Source organism: Sceloporus occidentalis, unplaced genomic scaffold, assembly GCF_023333645.1.
Source record: "Sceloporus occidentalis isolate IW3139 unplaced genomic scaffold, rSceOcc1.0.p SCAF_3, whole genome shotgun sequence".
Taxonomy (NCBI): Eukaryota; Metazoa; Chordata; class Lepidosauria; order Squamata; family Phrynosomatidae; genus Sceloporus; species Sceloporus occidentalis.
The window spans coordinates 47,996,736-48,019,742 of NW_028316983.1; the positions used below are offsets into that span (position 1 = coordinate 47,996,736).

A 23,007-nucleotide genomic window follows, 5' to 3' on the forward strand; every position below is an offset into this window, starting at 1 on the left:
CAAAACAGAAAGCCGCTCCTTTCTGAGCCAGCAAAAGCTGGCTTTTCTGCTGCTGCTGAGATTTTACAGCACTCCTGTGGCATGCAGTGTATAAACGTCATGCTGCCAGAGCACCGCAAAGCTGTCAGCTGTGTGGTCGGATGGGCAGCTTCATGGAAGCTTCTAGCCAGCTTGGGGGCAAGCATCGTCTAAACAATAAGCCCCCAAGCCGCTGGGAAGCTGCTGCAAAGGAGCTGTCTGTTTCGCCTCTTAGTTTGTAAATTTTAATCCTCTAGTCCAAGTATCTTCTCATTGACTCATTTGATACTATAGCCCAATTTTTGGCCCAACCCGCCATACACTCCTATACCTGTTTTTCTTTTGTACTAAATCGTAATAATAATTTATACATTTTACTTATTAGGTGACCATAATCTGTATATACAAATTTCTCAAATTACTATACAGCATGTACATTTCTAAGCCGCTTATCAGTGAACTCTCTAAGTGGTTTACAATCTGTAAGCCAATTGCCCCCAACAAGCTGGTTACTCATTTTAGTGACCTACAGAAGGATGCAAGGTTGAGTCAACCTTAGAGCTCTGCCTGGGATCAAACTCACAACCTTGTGGCTGCAATACCAGCATTTAACCACTGTGCCACTAGTATTCTTTTGCTCATACTACTTGCTCATATAATTTAAAAGAAAACTTTTACAAAATGTTGGCAAAAAAGTATAGGTGTAATGAGTATTTGTTGGAAATGCAATAAGCATATTGGACCCTTCTATCATAGGTGGAAGTGCAAAAAGGCAAAGGAATACTGGCTTAAAATAAATAAATGGATGCATAACATCTTTGAATTTAAGCTAGCTCTGAAACCAGAGGTATATCTATTAAATATGACAAATTTAAAGGATAAACAACAGAGAGTGTACACAGAGATTTACATGGTGAATGTGGCAAGACTAGTTTATGTAGGATACTGGAAAGTTAAGGAAATACGAAATAATATGGAATGGTTAGAGAACGTAATGAATTTGGTGGGATTGAATAAATGAACTAATTAAAGAAACAGGATCTGAAATGAGGACTTTTTACAAAGATGGAAACCAAAAGAGGGGAAATTACTATCATGTGATTTCATATCTAAAGAATAAAGTTAAAGTTTTCAGATTTAGGAAAAAAAACTTGATATGTGATAGATAATTAGTGAATAATAAATAATGATAAAACAATGAAGTGAGCAGAAAATAGCATGTATAAAGTGGTGGTTGGGGGTAGGAGATGTAGTATATGTGGTTACAGTTTATTGGCCTTTGTTTATTTGTTTGTTTGTTTATGTTTATGTCAAAGTCCACTTATGTATGTATGTTTCTATTTTGGAAATTACTAATAAATTTAATTTTTAAAAAATGTCCAAACATCTTTAGTTTGACTATTTTACAATAAAAACACCATGAACAACCACAGAATCTAGAAATTCCTATATAGCACCTACTAAAACCAAAGTAAGTAACTTGTAAGCCTCCAGATGCTACTCTACTAGAACTCACCATTTTCTATGCTATTTAGGGCTAATAGGAACTGCAATGCAACATCATTTGGCTACAAGCTGTCCACACATGCACTGGAAGTTTCATCTCTAACACACACATTTACTTCTATGAAACAATTTCATAATTACTCATGACTATTTTGGTATGAGGAACCTACACTAAGTTTTTTCTCTCATGCACATTAATTCTCTACATTACATTACCTTTCCTCTTAAAGATTAACAGCATTGAAAGCACATGATTTAATGTAAGAGGTGCAAAACATTAACTTTAAAGGCCATTTCATGCACAACATTTTAATAAGGGTGTTCGCAGACATAAGGGCAAAGTGTGCAGCTAGAGATTTTGCTATCTGCAAATTTGCTAGGAAAGCCTAGTTAAAAGCAAGTGCAATCCAAACATGTGTTCTAAAACATATCATATGCAAAATCTTCAGTCATGACAATGTAGATTTGTTACACATCTTCCTCCATACACCAACGAATATGAAATGTGTGAAACAGCCTTCTGAACAATACAGTAAAGTTGTATATAAAGAAAAATATTTCAGACACACCAAATATTTCCAGGTTAAAAAAACATGAGGAAATAGATATATATATATATATGAAAGCATGGTATGTTATTAGATAAGACAATATGAAACTTGACTCTCTTGATCATGCTGAATTTCTTGTGATTATACACCCACATCACTGAGTAAACAAAACCTACTGTGGGTCACCCCCCAGGAAGCAATTCAGCAAATGCAATTCTCTGCAAGTGTACATATGGAAATAACCAGATCCCACTAAGTTCAGTGGCATATATAGCCTACTAAAACTGCTTAGGAGTGCAGGCTCAAATATCAGAGAATCAGCTCAGAGCATCTTTAGTATACTAAATGAGAAATATACCACAGCTAAGTATTTTATAAGGGAAATATTTTTATAAGATCATCTTAAAGCCATGTGGAACTATGAAGTCAAATTTTAATGAAAATTGCAAGAGCACCAGCACACACTTACCTGATCATATTCTGAAGCTCCTGGATATAAAGGCCAGCCAAGAAACAGCTCAGCTATCACACAGCCCAATGACCACATATCAATAGCTTCACAAAACGGTAAACCCAGAATAATTTCAGGGGCTCTGCAAAACACACACATTTCATTCGTTTATTATTCACAATTCTACAGACAAAACTTACGACTATTTCACAAATCCCACTGACAGAAGTACAAATTAAAAAAATGATAGACAGCAAATTAATATGCGTCTTTTCCACAATAAATTAACATTTCTGCCAAAGAAAAACATAAGCAAAATTGATACCAATGGCAATAAAGAGTCCTGTAGACCTCAAAAGACTACAAAATGTATTGCACTACCACAGAAAATTTGTAGTGCTTGACAAAGTAGATTCTGGCCAACAAAAGCTTATGCCACAACAGGCTCATTTGCCTTTAAAATATTCTGTTATTTCTGTTCTAGGACACTACTATCCCTTTGGTTAGGGGTAGGCAACCTGCGGCCCGCAAGCCGGATGCGGCCCGGCAAGGCCTTGGGACCGGCCCCAGGCTGGTCCTGCCGCCGATTGCCACCGGAGCCTTTGGCCTCTCGCTTGAGGGCGTGGGGCCTTTGGCCTATCAGGAAGAGGTGGGCAAGGGGGGGCAAGCGGCGGGCAAGAGGGACAATTGTCTATAGAAGCCTCAGACCATTTTTTAAAAATCAGCAAATTTTTTCGTGTGTCCTCCATTTTTTAAAAAAGTGTCCTCCATTTGAAAATTTTGTCCTGGTTTAGTTATTTATTTAATTTTTTTTTTAAAAAAAATATTTAATTATTTATTTTTTGGCTTCGGCCCCCCAGTTGTCTGAGGGACAGCAACCCGGCCCCCGGTTCAAAAAGTTTGCCTACCCCTGCCTTTGGTGTTTATCAAAATTGATGCCATTATAGGCATATGTCAGTTAACAAAGCCTTTTACACCCACACTCACCACTTTCCTCCTCATCCTATGTCTAGCTGGGGTTTTTTTATAATAATAATAATAATAATAATAATAATAATAATAATAATAATAATAATATTTCTCGCCTCTCCCTGCGGATCGAGGTGGGATTACAACCGATAAAATCAAACAATACAATTACACAACCCATACTACATAATCGCACTGGGAGAATGGTGAAGAAAGCCTGGAGAAATATAGACTTTCAGTCAGACTGCAGCAGCGTGTCTGCAGCAAGCAACGCAATAAACAAAGTTAGAACTGGGGGAACTGGATTCTGCTCTACCAGATCTTAAGCCATATGTACCTACTTATCCTCCTCAGTAGAATGGCTGTTGCTAACAAATAAATATAAAAATCTAATTAAGGGGAAAAATAGACACTGAGAATGAACTGGCAGGAGTTAATTGCTGTATCACAGACTCATGATTCAGCTAATTTCTTGCAGCTGAAAAAGCAACTTACATGGATTAGATTTTCATATCCCTGTTAGGACCTGGGAATCATTTTTAGTGCTATGTATGTAGACAGATAAACTCATTCATTAACACCTGAAAACGTTGAAGGGGGTCTTACTGATTGTCCCCATTTGAAACTGGCAGGCTCATGTCTAGACTTAAACTGGGCAAAGCCCCAGGAAGAAATAACATATCCCCTGAACTACTAAGTCAAATTTGGAGTAGTGAACACCCATTTTAGCTGTTCTGTTCACATGTTTTGACCAGTTTGCATGTATCCACCCAATTGGGGGCTTGCAATAATCATCCCAATTAACAAAAAAGGGGAAAAATCCAATACTACCAATTACAGGCCAATTTTTCTTTTTTAAGTATCTTCAGTAAGTTGTACACTAGTCATCTTCTGTAGAAACTACCAAGTTGGATGAAGGAAGAAAACTTTCTGGATGAAGAGCAAGTTGGTTTTAGGTGTGGGTGCTGGTCTGTTGATCAGAGATTAGCATTACCCCATTTATTAGAAAAATATTCTTCCTCTGCTGGGGGAGCACTTTACATAGCTTTTATAGACTTTAAGTCTGCATTTGGCATGATCCCAAGAACAGACTATGGCATAAACTTGAGGCTACCAATACTGACAGGTGTCTGCTAATTCTTACTTGCAGTCTTTTCGATAAACTGTATCTGTGAGTAAGATGTAATCATGAGGGTCATTTAACTAGATTAATAACAACGCATATTATAGTAAATCAAGGCTGTGTTCCTACCTCTACTCTGTTTAATATTTATATTAATTCCTTGGTCAACATACTTTCGGAACTAAATTCCCACCCACCTAAATTGGTGGGGAGACCCATATCTATTTTATTCTATGTAGATGATGCATTAGTTCTGTCACTGTCATGTGTAGGTTTGAGACAGCAATTAAGAACGCTATTGCAATACTGAACAATTGGCCATTAATTATGACAAATCTAAACTTTTAGTTTTCACTTAGAAACAATGTGAACATTGTTGGCAAATCAATGGATATTGAATAGGTTAAATTCTGTAAATATTTGGGAGTAATTTTTCAATCTACTGGTTCTTGGAGAGCTCAAGTGTCTTATGCCATAGCAAATGCACATTTGGAGCACCCGCATATGACACGGGCGCACTGTATACCAGAGAGATCTCAAGTGTTTTACACTGATGACATTTGGCTAACCAGTTTCCTGAGATTACAGCCAAGGTAGCTAGTTTTTGTATGACAGCAACAGTTTGGCAGGATAGGATGCTGTCTTCATATTAAAAGTATTACCATTTTATGCTGTTTTTCTGTTTCATCTATCATATTTTGCTCCCCTTTTTACTTGTCATTAGCTGAAATAAATATGTGTGCCTGCTTCTTTCTAACAGGTAAAGTGGCCAGAAACCTATACCTCCAGTATCACTTACTCAGCATGTGTGAACAGCAAAACAGCTAAACAAAAAAAAAAAGAGAGAAAAGAACAGATAAGCTTGTCCCACCAGCTCCTCCTACCATGTCAAAACAGCAGAAGTATATAGGTTTGGAAATCAAATGGAAATCATAATCATAAGAAAAGTTGATGCATTTTCAACTGGATAATAGTAATAATAATAATAAGTTTTATTTATATTGTCCTGCCTCTCCCAGCAGATAGAGTAATTTCCTTTAAGGTTCAACAGGTTTTTGTTTATTTATAAAGGGCTTGTCTGACCTGGTAGACTCATTTCTCATGTGCATATTGTTAAAATAAGAAGTTTGCTGAAATATGTTTAACTGCTTTGCTGGTTTTTTTTTTTTTTTTTTTTTTTTTTGGGGGGGGGGTAGGAACCTATCCCTATTCTTCCCATTTTATTTTTGCCTCTGGTATCAAATTTCCTGTCCCAGAACACATCTGCTTTGGTAACTGTAGTGTACTTGTAATTCAAAGCATCTACATTTTCTTTACTCACTGCAAAAAGAGCTGGCTTCAGGTTGGTGTGGTGTCCACCCACCACTCATCCCAACTCCGCCCCCAAGCTGGCAAAGGGGCAGCAGAAGTCACACCTTTGGGACAATCTGCTTCACCCCTCAGTCAGGAAAAATAAAACATTGTTCCCATAACCCTACTACAATACTGTCTTCCATTCAAGGGGTTCAACTAGGACTTTGCATACTCAGGAACAAGCTCTCTTAGTGTTCATTTGGGTTTACCAACCGTTGGACATTCAAAGACATAGCCTTTCCTGGATAGATAATCCCAGCCTCAGGAACCCTCTTCTCATGAGAGTCCCTAAGGTCCTCTCTGGAAATTTGAGTGGAATGCTGCCAGAGTTTGCTGTTTTGTTTTTGTCTGTTTTGTAATGGTGTGTATGTGTTATGTTGTTTTAATTTGTTGGTTTTAATTATAATTGATTTAATAACTTTTTAAGGGGGGGAGGGAAGTAGATTTTGATATATATTGTATTTTATTATTGTTAGCCATCCCGATTGACCTCAAAGGGGCGGGATATAAATAAAAATTTATTATTATTATTATTATTATTATTATTATTATTATTATTATTACATAGCTGAGTTAGTGTGGAAAATAAGTAGGCAAAGGGATCTTGAAGCACCCTTGTGACAAACTAAAAGAGAGAAGTTGGTAGCATGCACTTTTGTAGTGCCTGCAAGATCCCTCTGCAACCTTTCATCATGTTCAGCATTTTTTTCCCTGCAAGTTACTGGTAATATATACTTACCCGAGAGTAAATCCCACTGGATTTAATGAGGGATTATGTTTGAACAATCAGGTATGCACATTACCTCTAAAAGCACTATAGCAAAAGGATGTCTTGGCCAATTTGGTGGATAATCTATGACAATATTTCAGCTCTTGTAGGCTGTGCAGTGTTTAATGGAACAGCATCACTTTGCTGGGAAATTAAAGTGGGTCCTTGGTATCCACTGGGGTTTGGTTCCAGGACCCCCATGGATACCAAAATCAGCAGATGCTCAAGTCCCATTAAATGCAATAGAACAGTGAAATTGTGCCCCTTATCTAAAATGATAAAATCAAGGTTTGCTTTTTGGAATTTATATAAATTTGTTAATATTTTCAAACCATGAATGGTTGAATCCATGGATCAGTGATGGCGAACCTCTGACACGCGTGCCAGAGGTGGCACTCAGAGCCCTCTCTGTGGGCACATGTGCCGTCATTCCAGCACCGAGTTTGGCAGAGTTTGTTACTAGAAAGCCAGAGGGACATGGCACTTTGCAATAAATAAGTGGGTTTTGGGTTGCAGTTTGGGCACTCGGCCTCTAAAAGGTTCACCATCACTGCCATGGATAATGAATCTGAATTTGTTCCACTTTCTCTCTTTCTGTCATGAGAGAATATAATTTTAGTCTGCTCTGAGTTAGCTTTCCCCTGAACCTATTTAAGTCTATCCTATCCAATTTGCCAACTTTTGGATAAAACCATCCTCTGGTCTTGAACTCTCAACTACTTGCCCATGCAACAAATATGCTGCCTATTCTTCATTTCTGTGTGCCCTCATTAACTTTTGGCTCTTTGTTCCAGGCTTTGCAGGGACAGAAATCATGTGGTTCTCCAGACAATGCTGAACAGCAACTCCTACTGATCCTAGTCAGCACAGAAAATCATAAGGAATACTGGGAGCAGCAGTTCTGGAGAGCAACATATTTTTTATCCTGTCTTGGAGGGAGGTGCTATATAGTATTCATGTAAACAGGCTACAGATAAGGGCACACTGTCATCACAAAGGTACTAATATTCTCAAATGTAGGGGGGAAGACGACTTTTCTTTATGCAACTTCTAGATGGAAGCAGTGTTAGCAAAAGGCTGTCAGTTTCCCAAACAACAAAGTTGTACAGGAAGAGGAAACAGACAAGAAAGTCTGTAGACAACAGAAAACAGTATCATTTGAGACTTCTAGAATATTTTTCTCCAGGAAAAAAGTGATCTGTCTCACAATCCTATGACACATGCTACTGTCATTTTCCTTTCTGAGATGTGCAACAAAAGATTAAGAAGCAGTGGCGGGATACAGACGGGCAGGAGAAGACGTCTTGGAGGTGTATTCTGCTGAATACGGAGCCTCCAGACCGCCCGCCCCAGGGACGTGCTTCAGGTGTCGGGGCTTCCACACGGGGGGCAGTGAAGACGCCTCACCTGGGTCCGTTTCGGACCCGTAGCTTCCATACCGCCGCCTCGGAGGACGCCGCAAAGAAAGGGGCAGCTTCCGCACGGGCGGCCCAAACCGCGGCTTTTTTTTTTCCTTTGCCGGCTGGCGGATGCGCAGCTGCGCAGCTGCAGCACTAAGCAGCGGCGGCAGAAAGCCTATGGGCACATTTAAAGTGCCCAAGCCCCTTTAAAACTTTTCCCCCCGCTCTGCCCAAGAACAATGGTGGTCTCCTGCCAGCTGGTGATCAGCTGGTGTTGGCATCCTTGTCCTCTTGCACTTTGCCAGTGTCACCAGCATCACAGATGCCTCCTCTCCTTTGGTCCCCGCGCTCCTGCTGAATCTGCAATGCACAGCTACAGCTGTCTCTGCTGCCACCGCTGTCCCCCTGCCATCCCCCATCACCTCCCTTGTATATATGTAAATATTTACAGTTTTAGGGGTTTTTTATTGTTAGGTGAAAATGGCACAGGAATGTGTGTAGGGGTGCACTTTAAAGTCCAAACTTTCCAAGCAGCGCATGCATACATGTTGCTCTAGGGTTAGGGTTAGGGTTAGGGTTAGGAGTCTTAAAATGCGCTGCAGCTGTGCTGCAGCTTCCACACCTGCATGGCAGCGGACGCTGCAATTAAAGCCTGACTGCAAACTGCGCATGTTCCAAGACCCCAACTCATTATGCGACGCAGCAGACACGGAGCTTTTAAATGGGCAACTTAAATTAGCGGCGTAGCAATTCTGGTGTACCGGTGCAGCAGCTCTCATGGCTTCTTCCACTTCTCGATATGTGTCAGCATTCAGGTAGGACTGCTCCAATTTTTGCAGAATGTTTGGCTGTGACCATATAGCTATGAGGTCAGCCGTCTCCGCATGAGACCAAGACGTCCCCCTGCCTTTTTTTGGGGTGCTTGTGGATGGCTGAGCCATCCTGCCTGGTGGCAAAGGGGAGCCGCCGCACAGCTGTGCCAGGAGCAGCCGAACTGTGCCCATTCCCAGGTGAAAATGGCGCAGGAATGTGTGTAGGGGGTCACTTTAAATTCCAAACTTTCCCTTATCACTTTCTACAACCAAAACATCCGCCGGCAAAACTTACAACTTCCCACGATTCCAGCAACGCATGCGCACATGGAGCTCTAGGGTTAGGGTTACGAGCCTTAAAATGCACCGCAGCTGTGCCGCAGCTTCCACAGCTGCATGGCAGCGGACGCTGCAATTAAAGCTTGACTGCAAACCACGCATGTCCCGGACCCCGACCCATTATGCGACGCAGCTGACACGGAGCTTTTAAACGGGCAACTTATATTTGCGGCGTAGCAATTCTGACGTACCGGTGCAGCAGCTTACAGACGGAGCTGCGCACGTACGCCGCAAATCAAAAAGAAGTGGAAAAAAGCGGCACCTTTTTAATGCCGCCTCTTCCCGCTTGGGGCGTGCGGGAAGCGTGTTCATGGCGGCATTCAGGTAAGGCCCGTCTGAAGGCTCTACCTTCATGACGTCATGAATACACCCCTTTTTGCCCGTCTGTATCCCGCCAGTGATTCTCATAAGTCAGACAATGAGGTAAACTGAGCAGAGTTTTGAATCTATGTCCAAATTCAATATCCACTGGAATACACTGATTCTTAAACATGATACACACAGTGCCAGTGTCCACCAGATATTTTGCACTTCAGCTTCCACAATTCCTAACTACTTGCTGATGCTGTACTCCTGCACTATGCCCTCACCACCATAAAGCACATATCGTATAGCATAATTTCCCCAGCAAACACAATCAGATGACTAATAAATAACCACATAAGTATTTGATGATACAATGCCCATCTTGCCTGGGCATGGAACAGAAAGCAGAGTTGCAACCACTAATCTACTCAAAATCATACAGGATGAGATCTTCTAAATTCACTCAGGTAAACAAATTGATTTTATTATGTTACTGTATTAGGTTCAAAGATATCGAGAAAGATTGAAGTGTTCAGAGAGATTAGAATTTGCAAAGTGAAGAAACAACTGAGCAGGGAAGAACAGAAATGTGTTATTTGTAGTGTATGTTTTAGTACCTCAGCACAGAAGAAATAGAAGGATAGGACTGCCTTAGAAGTTTTGCATATGAAACACTGCCACCCCAAAGACAGTAAGATCCCTGACAGCCAGATCTTTTCACTAAAAGGTTAAGCTTTTAAGTCTAAAACCAGAAAAGAACTTTTTTCTTAACAAATTGTGGCCATTTTAAACTATGTTTAGTTTCAAACCAATTAACTTCAAGATGTGGTTTATGAAGCTGGGCTGCTTACAGTCCAGTGTTAATACTGACCACACTTCATGAAATGTGGTAAACTGGTTAATCAAGAGTGGAAACAAATGTTTCTGAACTCCTCTCCAAGCCATCCAAAAGGATGCAGGGAACGTGAGGGACAGAAACAGACCTATTCAGCTGACAGCTCCCCATACCACAGTATAGCTGCTAAATAAACTATTAGGCTAAACTTCAGCATAATATCCTAGCAAAGCCACCTTCATAGAGAAATGCTTCTGTTCTGCTTTGAAAGTGACTTATTAGCTTGGCTTTTGGCAAGACTAGAACAAAACATTACACATCAGGTTCTCCTATTCACATATAATGAATTCAGATACTGTACTTGTTATTATTTAAAATCCATATCTCTGCCTTGTATACATTGCAGGAAAGGCAATTAGCAAAGACCCCCAGAGAAGGGGCCTTTAGTCATGCAACAGCCAGGCTGGATCCAACATACCAGATATACAATGTGGAATTTAAGTGCACAATCTGAATCACAAGAAGTTTCAGAAATGTAAAATGAAGCTTAGAGTTTGAGGATTGTTCTTTTTTAATAGTTTGTTTTTCCTGCACTTACCATAAGCACGGTAGCAAACTAATTAGTGAAGGAGGCAGTGTATAATACTTGCTAGCTTCTGTGCCCAAAAGGTACATGGAAACACCCAACCACAACACAAGGCTAGCCTTTTTTATTAATGTCTCTTCTTCTTAACTGTAACCCCAGTGTGGGAAACAGTGCTGACTATTACCTTCTTGGGGCACATTAGTGTATCCTAATATGTCTTTCCTTCAGTAGTTACAGCTCAGTATAGACATCTGCCATACATTCATTACAACTAATGAATAAGTTATAGTTTTAGTAAACTACAACTTATTTTATTTTGCAGAAGAAACATCTATGTAATGACACAGGCACGTGCTTTCTCCAGATTCTCCAAAAACCCAATTGTTTCAGTAAGGCAAAAGATGCGAGTGGATTGCAAATGCTATGCATAAACATGTTTCTTACTGCTTCCTGTTGACGAGGAACAGTCACATTGCTATTGCACCACTCCCGTTAACAAGCAGCTTTCTAAAAGGAAAATGCTTGGAAAAGCTCCCAAGTTCCCTTAGGTATGTGGCAGTTGGACTAGACACAAATGGCATAAATCCACTCCACAGGACTAGACATGCAGCACATCAAGATGGGCGCCAAAAAGAAAGCAACAACTCAGTCAAGTTGGGCAAAGCAATCCTTTACCAGGACCTTATGGCTTACTAGCTTCTTTTGAATTATTTTAAGCCATCTGCTTGTGGTATGCAGTGAACAAAATTACAGGGACTAATCTTGGATAGAGAAAATAGCATGGGCATAATGATACAGTAGCTCCTTCCAGCTCTACACGTCTGTTATTTCTAAAATGTCAGCTTCTCAGTATGTTTTTGCCTGGGCCATCTTTCACAACTAGTATTTAAGACTGGCTGGCACTCTAGGTGTGAAGAGTTTACTAAAAGCATTGCAACTTCTTGAAACCAAGTATTTGCAGCAGAAACTCTAATTTGAAGCATTCAATTGAGCTGGTTCAGGATACACTTTAAAGCACCAATATCAAATGGATGCAGGCCACACCAGAGGGTAACAATTGCAAATTAGCAACAGTCTACCCCCAAGACAATCTATCTGCTATCATACAGATATACCTATTTTCCCACAGCACACTTTGTAACTAGTGTGAATAACTGACACTTTTTTCCATATTAACACATGATGATTTCACATGAGAAGCTGAAATCATATAACTGGGTTGTACATAAAATAAATTAAGTGTAGAGAGAGAACCAGTAACTGCAAAATTTTAGTTCCTCCCTGAAAGCAGCAGCTGGGTTTCTCATTTTGAAGCGTAGTTATGTACAGGTAAGCACTAATAACATTACTCAATTCTTTATTTCAGAACTGATATAGATTTACATTTCACTTAACAAGCAGATGCCTCCCACCTGAAAGAAACTTTTGTTGTAGCTCCCACTTTTTTCATACTCAGACATAAAACCAGACTTAAGAAAGACATTAACCACGCCAAAAGGAACTGGACAGTGAGACAAGAATTTTGTTTGTAGTTTGTGATCACACCTCTTTTCTAAGTATGTTAAGCAGAGACATGAGGGACTGCAATAACCACTGGACCACTGTATTAATCTCCCAAGAAATCAAAGTGATACTCAGCATTTTACAAAGCCTTTTATCATATATGGACTGAGATAGCCAAGGTGGGTGTGGAAAGGAAGATCCACTAGAGATCATATTGCAAATATATGCTTGCTAGTGCAGCACATCAAAGAATTTCAAAAGAAAATCAACTTGTGCTTTATAGATCATAGGAAATCCTTTGAATGTGTAAATCATGAAAAACAATGGTTCATTTTAAAAGAAACAGGCATGCCATATTATCTGGGTGTCTTGATGTGTAACTTATATTCTGGACAAGAGGCCACTTTCAGGACACAGTACGGAGAAACAGAATGGCAAGGAGAGTCAGACAAGGCTGTATTTTATCATGCTATCTTATTTATACACATCAAATGGAAAGCACAAGACTCAGAAGAAGGTGGTTTGAAAACTGGGGAAAAGAACAACAAACAAGATACACAGAAGACACCATATTGTTATTGGAAAATGCAAAGACTTGGAAGACTCCTGATGAAACTTAAGGGACAAAGGGCAAAAGCAGAGTTGCAGATGAATATTGTGTGTATGTACCTGCATGTTGCCTGTTGATTTATGGTGTCTCCATTAATTTAATAAGGTTTTCTTAGGAAAGAAAGACCCAAAGGTGGTGTGCCATTATTCTAAATTTAGCCTGCAGGCCCTGGTATTCCTTGGTAGTCTCTCACTGAAACACTGTGTTAGGAAAGAAAAATAAGGGCCATGGGTGATTTAAATAACATGAAAGTGGATGGTGAAGACATTAAAATACTTGAAGATTTTCTGCATGTTGGCTCAGTCATACATTTTAAAAAACAAAAGATTCAGACTTTGAAGGGCAGCTATAAAATAACTAGACAAGATCTTCAAGGGCAAATATCTATCAATAAATTAAATCAGAACCATTCATGTCATAGTATATCCAACATATTTTTGTGAATGCGAGAGAGAAAACTGACAGATCAACTCATTTGAAATGTGTCACTGGAGGAGGGCACTCTGGATACCATGGAATGCCAGAAAGAAAATAAATGAGTCTGAGAGCAAATCAAGACAGAACTATCACAAGAAACCAAAATGACTAAACTGAGGCTATTGTACTTCGGACATATTATGAGAAAACATGCGACATTGGAAATATTATAACACTGGGAAAAGTAGAAGATCACATTACAGATGGACTGAATCAATAAAGGAAGCCACACAGCCCAGAGTTTACAAGACCTGAAAGGGCTGTTGATTAAGGCTGTTGGAGGTCACTTGTTCAGTGTTGTCATAGCCGATACCAATTTGAGACTAAACAGCATTAGCCATACTTCAAATACATGAGCCTGGTTTTAGATTCACTTAAGATTCACTTTTTGTATGTTTTAATTGTCTTGTTCTTTAAAATTGTAAGCTGCTTTAAGTCCCAACTTTGGAGCGATAGTGGGATATAAATACAATTTTAATTTTCAAAATGTTAGTTATTTTGTATGGTATTAACTCTGTTCTGTAGCAATAAATACACATAGCTGGAGAAATTACTTGGTCAACAGAAATGCAAGAATATAGGCTCTTTTGTGTTATACTGCAAGCCTAAAGCTTTTTATCAGATTTGCAAGGAACCTTTGGACAAATACCATCAACCCCCTCATTCTTATCCTTTCCTCTCCCTCTCCTCCTCTTCTCATCCCATTATTATGATGTGAAGTACAGTCCAGTTTTTCCTTCCCTGAGGCTCTAAAGTGGCTTTTTGCTGTTAGACTAGTAGGAGAAGGCCTCCATGTTTCTGACATCAACCTTACCAAACATAGGAAAGGGTGGGAAAGAGTGGGGGGGGGGGGAGATTTCTACTTGGAACTTAAGATACTTGAACCAAATTCATTTCCATTATTTACATTTAACAGCTGTTGTTCTGTTGTGCTTGTCAGAAAACATTTCATGCTCTTCACTGCAGAGTAAATACCACTTATTTTAACAACCAGTACAGGACCAAGTAACTATGGCCCCTAGACTGCAGCTTCCATAACCACTGGCTATGTTGACTACAGGTGATGGGTGCTGCAGTCCAACAATATCTAGAGGGCCACATTTACTCACCTTTATCTCATGTGTAGCTCAGAGATACAGTATCAACAACCACATACTAAAATCTAATACCCCCACTATAGCCATGTGTGGAAATGCACAAAGGACATTTTAAAATTCCAAATGTTCTTATCATGCAATACAGGAAACTGCTGTGAGACACAAATCCAGAGATTTCTGTGGGCTTTCAGATTCCAGCCATGTTATTCAACACGTGCATTTTATATCCACATTCTTGAAGAATAGAAAAGTTCACCTTCCAAATGCCAAGTGATGACATTTTTCCATTTGAAATAGGCAGTCAGCTTCTGATTTACCACTCAAATTTAGTAACCTAGTTACTATTTATAAATATGTTTCTACTTTGACAAAGTTGCAGTAATCAAGAACTCAAACAGAAATTTAGGCATTAGTGGCACAGGTATATGCTAGAAAAATGTATATTCAAAGACATGATGTGGGTGCCTACATACCTGTAATAACGTGATTGCAAGTAAGTGGAACACACAGCTTTTGATACATGACTAGCAGAGCCAAAGTCTATGACCTTCACTCTGTATGGCTGGCGTACTGGATCAACCAGCATGATATTTTCAGGCTTCAGATCAGCATGTATTAAACCCAGGCTTTTCAGTTTCATCAAGGCAGTTGCCACCTGTTGCAAAATCGGCCGAATATACTTCAGAGGCAGGGGACTAAATTTATTTTGTTTTAAGAAATCATACAGGTTTTGCTCCAGCATCTCAAACACCAAGCATGTGTGATTTTTGTGCTGAAAGCACTCATAAGAACGGACGAAGTTGTACTCATCAGCATTCTCGCTGCTCAGCCGAGAGAGAATGCTCACTTCAATCTGCCCTTGTCTGGCATAAGAAGGGTGGTTTTTCAGGATCTTGATAGCTACAATCTCTTTCGTGCTGCGCTTCCAACATTTTGCCACCTGCCCAAAGGTCCCTCGGCCCAAGAACTCCAGGACTTCATAGCTATTTGTCATGGAACAAAGAATCTCATGTTGGACCAACTGGTAATCTCCTTCACCACTAGAACTACTGGTTTTGGTTGTCACAGTGGTGGTAGTGGCCGCAGCACCCACCGCAGGTCTGTTTTGCAGCATGAGAGGTGGATGTTCCTCAATTATTTGCACGCTACCGTTGCTATCAACCTCCTCACTTTTCCTTTTTAATCCACATTTTTGATATGGTTCCAGCAAAGCAATATTAGCCCTGTGTGTTAGGGCTTGGCTATTTTGGAAGGATGTTGTTCCACCACTGCCTGTGCTGTCCGCTGCTGTAACCACAATGTGCTCAACGGAAGGAGCAGGGAGAAGGAGGCTCTGGTCATAAGCAGGGATGCTGAAGTTTGCTACCTGGTGAGAGGAAGTTGCTGGCCCTTGAGCTGCTGGGAGATTTTTGCTCTGACTGTAATACTCGTCACTGTTACTCTGTCCTGAAACATCCCAGCTAGAGGGCTCCACTTTCAATTTCTTGGCACTGCAGAAGGCACTCGAAGATACTGATGGAGGAGAGAACACCTGCAGCTGTGAGGCCATACCTGAAAATGAAAGAAAGACTTAGTCAGTCACCAATAAACATATCTAGATCAAGCAACAGGACATCCATACTTGGCAAGGAGAACAAGAATGATAGGTCTCTTATATTGGGTAAAGAAAACATAATTTTCTTTCTGAAGTAATCTTGTAAGTAGTTCTATCACTGATTTCAAATTAATAAAAGTTAACAACTCTGTGGAAGATTTTATTGAGTATTTAATCCTGTTCTTAAGTATTTAAAGTGAATAGAATAGGTATGAGTAGATAACCTGGAAAAAGTGTTAAGTGAGTTAAGGTTTGTATACACTTGGACCTTCGTATCCATGAGGGATTCATTCCAGACTCCCCTGCAGATACAAAAACATGTGGGACCTCAAGTCCCTTTGTCCTCAATGGTGGCACAACGTGCTTGCGGCTGCTAACTCAGCCATGTGCACAGGCCGCCATTGGGACAATGGAGTTTGCTGTCTGTAGATGCTTAAATCCATGGATGGCAAGCCTGCAGATGGCGAGGCTCCACTGTACTTACTCGCTGCTTTCCAGGAGCCATAATTTCTTCTATCTACTATGCATACCATCTGTATAACTGTCCTGGATCTGGCCATACCAGCTGTCTATCCTAGTTCTAACAAATTAGAAACCACCTGTCATTAAGACTGGAGTCACACTGCATTCCCAACAATTACTCCTATATACTAGTCAGCCTTCTCAAGGATATGCCCCCAACCTGAATTATGATATCACAGTTTTCTGTTAATTGTACTGCTAAACAAGTCAACCAACTGCTACTTTAAAAGCCGTAGTAGGGAATATTCCTTATTACAACTACATCATTAATGTGAGAAGAAGAGACTTGTTCTTGGTGATATTATATCGTCTCCCCCCTTTGGCATAGTTTAATATTTATTATCTTAATGCTGTTCATAAGTTTGAACATCTATGAGCAGAAAAAAATAGAACATAACCTTATCAATTTTGAATGGTCTTACACTATTGCCTACAATAAATAAATAAATAAAGACAACCACTTGAGAAATTTTTGCCTCAGGTTCATCACAGATAAAACCAAAAGCAGAGCAAAAACCTCTCCAAGGGTCCTTCAGAGTCCAAGTCATTACTTCTTGTCAGTCCTTTTTTATGGAAAGAGTTTTTAACCTTTTATTTAAACATTAAGCATGCCATCAAGAGTGTAAGGTATCTTCTAATATCTCACTTTTTAACAACTGGGAACACCCTGATGAAAAGAAGGCAAGTTTGAAAGCCTATTGCTCCAGACTAAAGATATTAATCAGGAAAGACATTCTTTAAAAGTTCTGCACTTTAAAAAAAAGAGATGTTAACACATATGTCTTTATCTACACAAACCATATTTCTTTCACTATAACTAACATTTGGCAACATTCATAGCATATTTTAAATTGGCAAGAAACTATATCTATTTGAACAGAAAAAAATATTCATGCACTGTTAGCCCTGTTTATGCCAGTTAATGTGGACAACTTTGGCCTCAATCCAACTGCTAGTCCCAACTAGAGTAGATCCATGAACGAATATAATTTACCATCTAATTAAAAATAATAATTGTAAGCCGCTCTGATAGCCTTTAGGGCTGAAGGGCGGGGTATAAGTACTCTAATAAATAAATAAATAAATATGGCAATTTATTCAGTCTGCACTAAATTAGACCAGCAATTGTTATCAGGCTTTTGTTTCTATCTTCCTTCCCACTAAAGACACTGGAACAACGTATTGCATGGATACAATGTTAATTATTTACCACAGTGGACAGTCAAATCATCTGTCATTCATACTGCAAAATACTGTACAATGAACGCCTCTGTACTTGGTACAAAGAGTGGTACTGAACAAGACTATAAAAGTATCAGTTTATCTGGATCTTTTTTCCACTTGTCATTGCGTGTACCTATGAAGACCATCAAAGTAGCACATTCTAGTCTGTGATGACAAATGCAATCCAGAAGTAGTCAGGCGTACTTAGTGACACTTAATTTCAATGTTGGGTTACACATCATGGGATTTATGACTCATCAGGTAAGTAGATTACTTTAGGGTTTTTAAAAGGCGTTCCTTAAAACCCTCTGTGAACTATAACAAGGTGTTCTTTAAAACCTCTTATGAACTAAAACTCAAAAGAATTAGGAAAAAAAAGGAGGGAAAAAACAAATTACAGGGGGGAAAGCATTTCTGATCCAAACAAGTCATTTCAAAAACCTGCATCTGATTCTAACTGCATTGACAAGACACCTTACCCAATAAAAAGCAACCAATGGGAGGGATGAACTTCCTGTAAAGTGGGAGTCCACTGTTCAACTGGCTATTCTAACATCAATGTCCCAGCAGAAGTTCTGACCCCTTCCCTATTTCCCACCACTGTGAGATCTAACAGATGATTACAGACCTCAGACAAGCACTTTTTCAACATGTTGCATGTCTCAACTGAGAGAACAGTAGCATGTTTAGTCATTCTGAACTCAGCCGTTAATCTATTTGTTCAAGCTGCCTCAACTGTCTGAGCCTAAATAAAAACATTCAGGAAGTGTATGAACATGTCTTCTTCGTCAGCCCATAACTGCTTATTTGTAACAACGAACACAAGTCTTTCATATCTTTGTACAGCTGAAGCTCAATTAAGCCAGCTTGCAATAAAAGTGACTGCCCTGATCTGTAAATCAAGCAATTAACAAACAGCAATGCCTGGTACTCAATACTTATTCAAGGCCAGATTAAGGAAGGAGCAACATGTGCACTACATGTTTTTTCTGTAATATTGGCGCAGAGTCAAGTATTTTGAAAAGCGAATATCCTTTCCAGCAGTTCATTCCAGCTCTATAGCTTGTTGGCTGCACTAGTGAAAACCAGTAGCTAAGGGAAGGAATCTGGCATGATGAGATGTCCCTTCAAGTTCACTCCTAGTCAATATCTGAAAGATAAATGCTGTACTAGAGACATATCAGGTTTCAAAGAACAACCACAAAAAGTTATTTCAGGGAAACACTTTTCTCAGTAGCCAGGAAACTGCCTTCACTCCTAGTCCATACTGTATATAAAGCTGGGTCAGATGCCACATCAGTACTATTTGTGCTCTGTGAAACTAATCTGAGTACAAAATGATCAAATACACTTTTGCTCCTACCCAACTCCTCAGTACTACTACAACTTTCTCAACAATATCAACAACAACGCAAGTTCCAGCTAGCCCCTCATCTAGCTCCAATAAACATGAGGGTGTGATCAACAATGGCAGGTTTTGCATTTCAGGGTGTAGTGACCTAGATAGAGCAGTCTTGGCTCTGAAACTATCATGGCTGATTTCTAGATCATTATCTGTTCAGTCCTTACATCAACACACACAGAGTTCACAGTATCCCTGTCTGGCTAATTTTGGCCAGAGTGTTGGACAAGATAAACCTCTGGCCCTATACAAGGCAATTCTGTTGCCTACAACTGGGCAGCGTAACAAATTAAATGGCAGGAGATAGAAGAAAAAAACCTTCCCTTTTCTCACAATATTACAATCCGGGGCCATCCAGTAACACTAAGTAGGACAAGACTGAGCACAAGGAAAAGGAAACACTTGTTCACATCACACATATTTTAACTATGGTATTTACTTCCATAAAATGTAGCAAAGGCTTTCACTGCCTTGTTGTTGTTGTTGTTGTTGTGTCTTCAAATCATTTCCAGGTTATGGGGACCTTGAGGAGAACCTATTTATTAGAAGGTTTTCTTGGCAAGATGTGTTCAGAGGTTTGCCACTGCCTTACCCTGAGGTTGAGAGCGTGTGACTTACCCAAGGTCACCCAGTGGGTTTCATGGCTGAGAATCAGACCCAGGTCTCCAGGGCCCCTGTCCAACACTCAAACCACTATGCCATGCTATTTATCAACCAGCATTAGAGGATTTCCCACATCCAGACGGCCACTGTGGAAACAGAATGGTCGCCTACATAGGCATTTGGTCTTCCCTAGGAGCCCACTTCTTATATTCTTGTTAAGGTTTGTTAATTACTGAAGAACAAATGTTTAAACTATATGACTATAAAATGTGCCTTCCCTGATGTGATGATGTGTGTCCATTAGAGACATATTCTCAACACAGTTGACCCATTGATATTAATATAATTAATGTCTTTCCCCCCCCTCGCATACATGTTGTTATTATCAACCTTTCAGAGTGCATCCTAGAAAACGTTCATTCCCAAGAAGGAGGGAACACCTGATTGATGCTACAAAAAAAAACATATTAATGCCAGTTATTTTTTACAATACGTGAAGACTTTGGATATAGTTTAGCAACAAATGGGTACTTATACTCATGTCCTCCTACTTATCTTAGGTTATGCTCTGGATGTGGCAGGAAAGATTTGCTTTGGCTCTGGGCACGATCACACTTTGGCTACAGGACATGTAAGGCATTTTAATTTCTCAAACCCACCACTGGTACCTAAACCGATCGCAAAGAGTGGCTTTCTTGCTATGGGAAAAGAAGCACAAAAGAATATGAACTGCCACTGCCTAGAGTTGTTTAGGGTGATCACAGAACCATAGAGATGGAAGAGACCACAATTATTATACCTTTCCTTAAAAAAGTCCAAACCAGTCCCAACATACCCTTCCCAGTAAGCCCAAGTACATTGAAGCTGGGAGGGGCACCTTCCCAGGTTACTATGGGATGATTTGGGAAAGAGACTTATTTTCACTGTGACATGTATCTGAGGAAGTAGGCTTAACTCTACGAAAGCTCATGCTACCAACCTCTTTCTTCCAGTGAGTGTCAAAGGTGCTACAAGTCCCCTTTGCATACCTACAATATACACTCGACTATCAGACGACCTCAAGTCTAAGTTAACGGCAGGTTTTGGGGGGCAAAGTTAGGGGGTTTTGTTTTGATCAAGTCCAGGGTAAAACTTAGGGACCTGTAACAAAGGAGCTAAAGGATGGAGCAAAGGGAAACAACGCCAAGGAACTCAGGAAAGTCCAACAGGTGTAACTAAAGAGTAGAGGGAGGCCAATGCTTTCAGGAGAGATTACACTCTTCTTGGCTTTCCTTTTAAAAAAGTAAGAGCTAAAGAACAACCCCAAAGGATCAAAATGTAGGACATTCCAGGAAAATGTAGGATGTCCCAAAAGAAAAAACTGGAAGCACTCATGTAAGTATAAATTCATGCTTCTTAGCCAGGCTCAAAATGGAAGACATTTTGGAATTTCTCCTAAGCTGGAGGCTGAAATAGAGGGCAGGTCCGGGAAAAGGAGGATGCCTGGTCCAGGGTGGCCACATGTCCCAGCGACAAAGGAGGACAAGGCAGCGCAAAAAGGGAGGCGCTCGAGAGAAAAGGAGGGAAGACAGGACCAAATAAAAGCTTGAAGGAGTCGTATAAACAGAAACCCCAGGCTTCTTGGTCATGCTCAGAATGGAGGACCTTTTGGAATTCCTCCCGGACACAAGGCTGAAATGGAAAAAAGGAGGAGGCCTGGTCACCCTGGAAAACACTGCCATTAATGTATGTATCAGCTGTTCAGTCCTGCTCAAAATGGAGGATGCTCTTTAATTCTGCCTGGACAGAAGGAAGAGATGCACAAGACGTCCTGGAAAAGGAGGACGCCTGGCCGCTTCGTAAAAACAAGAAGAAGACTTCCACGTTCCCTAGTCCTCCTGGAATCCCTGCTGGGCTGAAGGCTGAGCCAAGGCTCCCGGCAACGTCAGCCCCCGTTTCTTAGCCAGGCTCAAAATGGAGGGCGTTTGGCAACAGCTCCTGGGCGGAAGGCTGGAAGGACCGCGAGAGAGGTCCCGGGGAAGGAGGGCCCCTCCCTCCTTAGCCCTGCTCCCAATGGAGGAGGTCCTGGAAGGCCTCCTGGGCAGGAGGACAGGTCCCGGGGAAGGAGGGCGCCCGGACCCCTGAGAGGGAGGGAGAGGAAGGCGCTGGGCCTCCGGCAGAAAGGCCGATCCGCCGCCCACTCCTCCGGGAAGGCAGAGGCCTTGTCGGGCAAGAGGGAGGGAGGGAGGGAGGGAGGCCTTTACTCACTCGCCGCCGTTGGGGGTGTCTCAGCCTCGTTCCGGGCCGGGAGCTGCTGCCTGCCGGAGCCGGGGGACGAGCGGGCGCATCCTAGCCCCGGGAGACGGAGACGGAGACGGGGCCGGCCCGGGCGGGGGGCGGGAGCGAGGGGGCCGCCGCGGCCCTGCTGCCCAGCCGCCCTTGCCGACGCCACCGCCAGCGAGCCCGGCCCCCGGCCCCCGGCCCCCGGGCCTCCTCCTCCTCCGCCGCCTTCGCCTTCGCCCTGAGGCCCCCTCAGCCCCGCTGCCTCCGCTCTTCCGCGCCCCTCCGCTCTGACAGGCGCAGGTTGCCGAGCCCCGAACCAAGCCCAGCTCCGCGGCGAGGAGGAGCCACGGGACGAAGCACAGACCGAAGCAGCCGAGCGCCGACACAACGGATCGGGGAGGAGGGAGGGAGGGAGGGTCACGTGACCCGCGCCTCTTGGCCTCGGAGGGGGAACTTTAGAGCTGGCTTCCTCCAGGACACTAGGCCTCCCGGATCCAGGGTTCAAGGCTCTGCGTCTTCAAACGCCCCCCGCCCCATGAATATATATATATATGAACTCTGGTCTCTCAGTGTCCTACTCCAGCATTCAAACCATTACGCCACGGTGGCTCTCTCTCACACACACACACACCTAAATGCACACATACGTACACAGAGATACACACACATAAATACTTGCACACACATAGATAAAT

General features: G+C 41.4%; 1 protein-coding gene across 4 annotated transcripts in view; it reads right to left on the bottom strand.

Moving 5' to 3' along the window:
• The window catches only part of HIPK1 (homeodomain interacting protein kinase 1), a 47,302-nt gene extending 24,712 nt beyond the window's left edge, over positions 1-22,590 (bottom strand). For all 4 annotated transcript variants that reach the window (XM_089514372.1, XM_089514371.1, XM_089514369.1 and 1 more), the window contains exons 1-3: positions 22,298-22,590; positions 15,179-16,256; positions 2,545-2,668 (exon numbers count right to left, since the gene is read on the bottom strand). In XM_089514372.1, coding sequence (XP_089370498.1) covers positions 2,545-2,668; positions 15,179-16,254 — 1,200 coding nt within the window. In that variant the 5' untranslated portion in view covers positions 16,255-16,256; positions 22,298-22,590. The remainder of the gene's footprint in view (positions 1-2,544; positions 2,669-15,178; positions 16,257-22,297) is intronic.
• Positions 22,591-23,007: the final 417 nt, after the last annotated feature.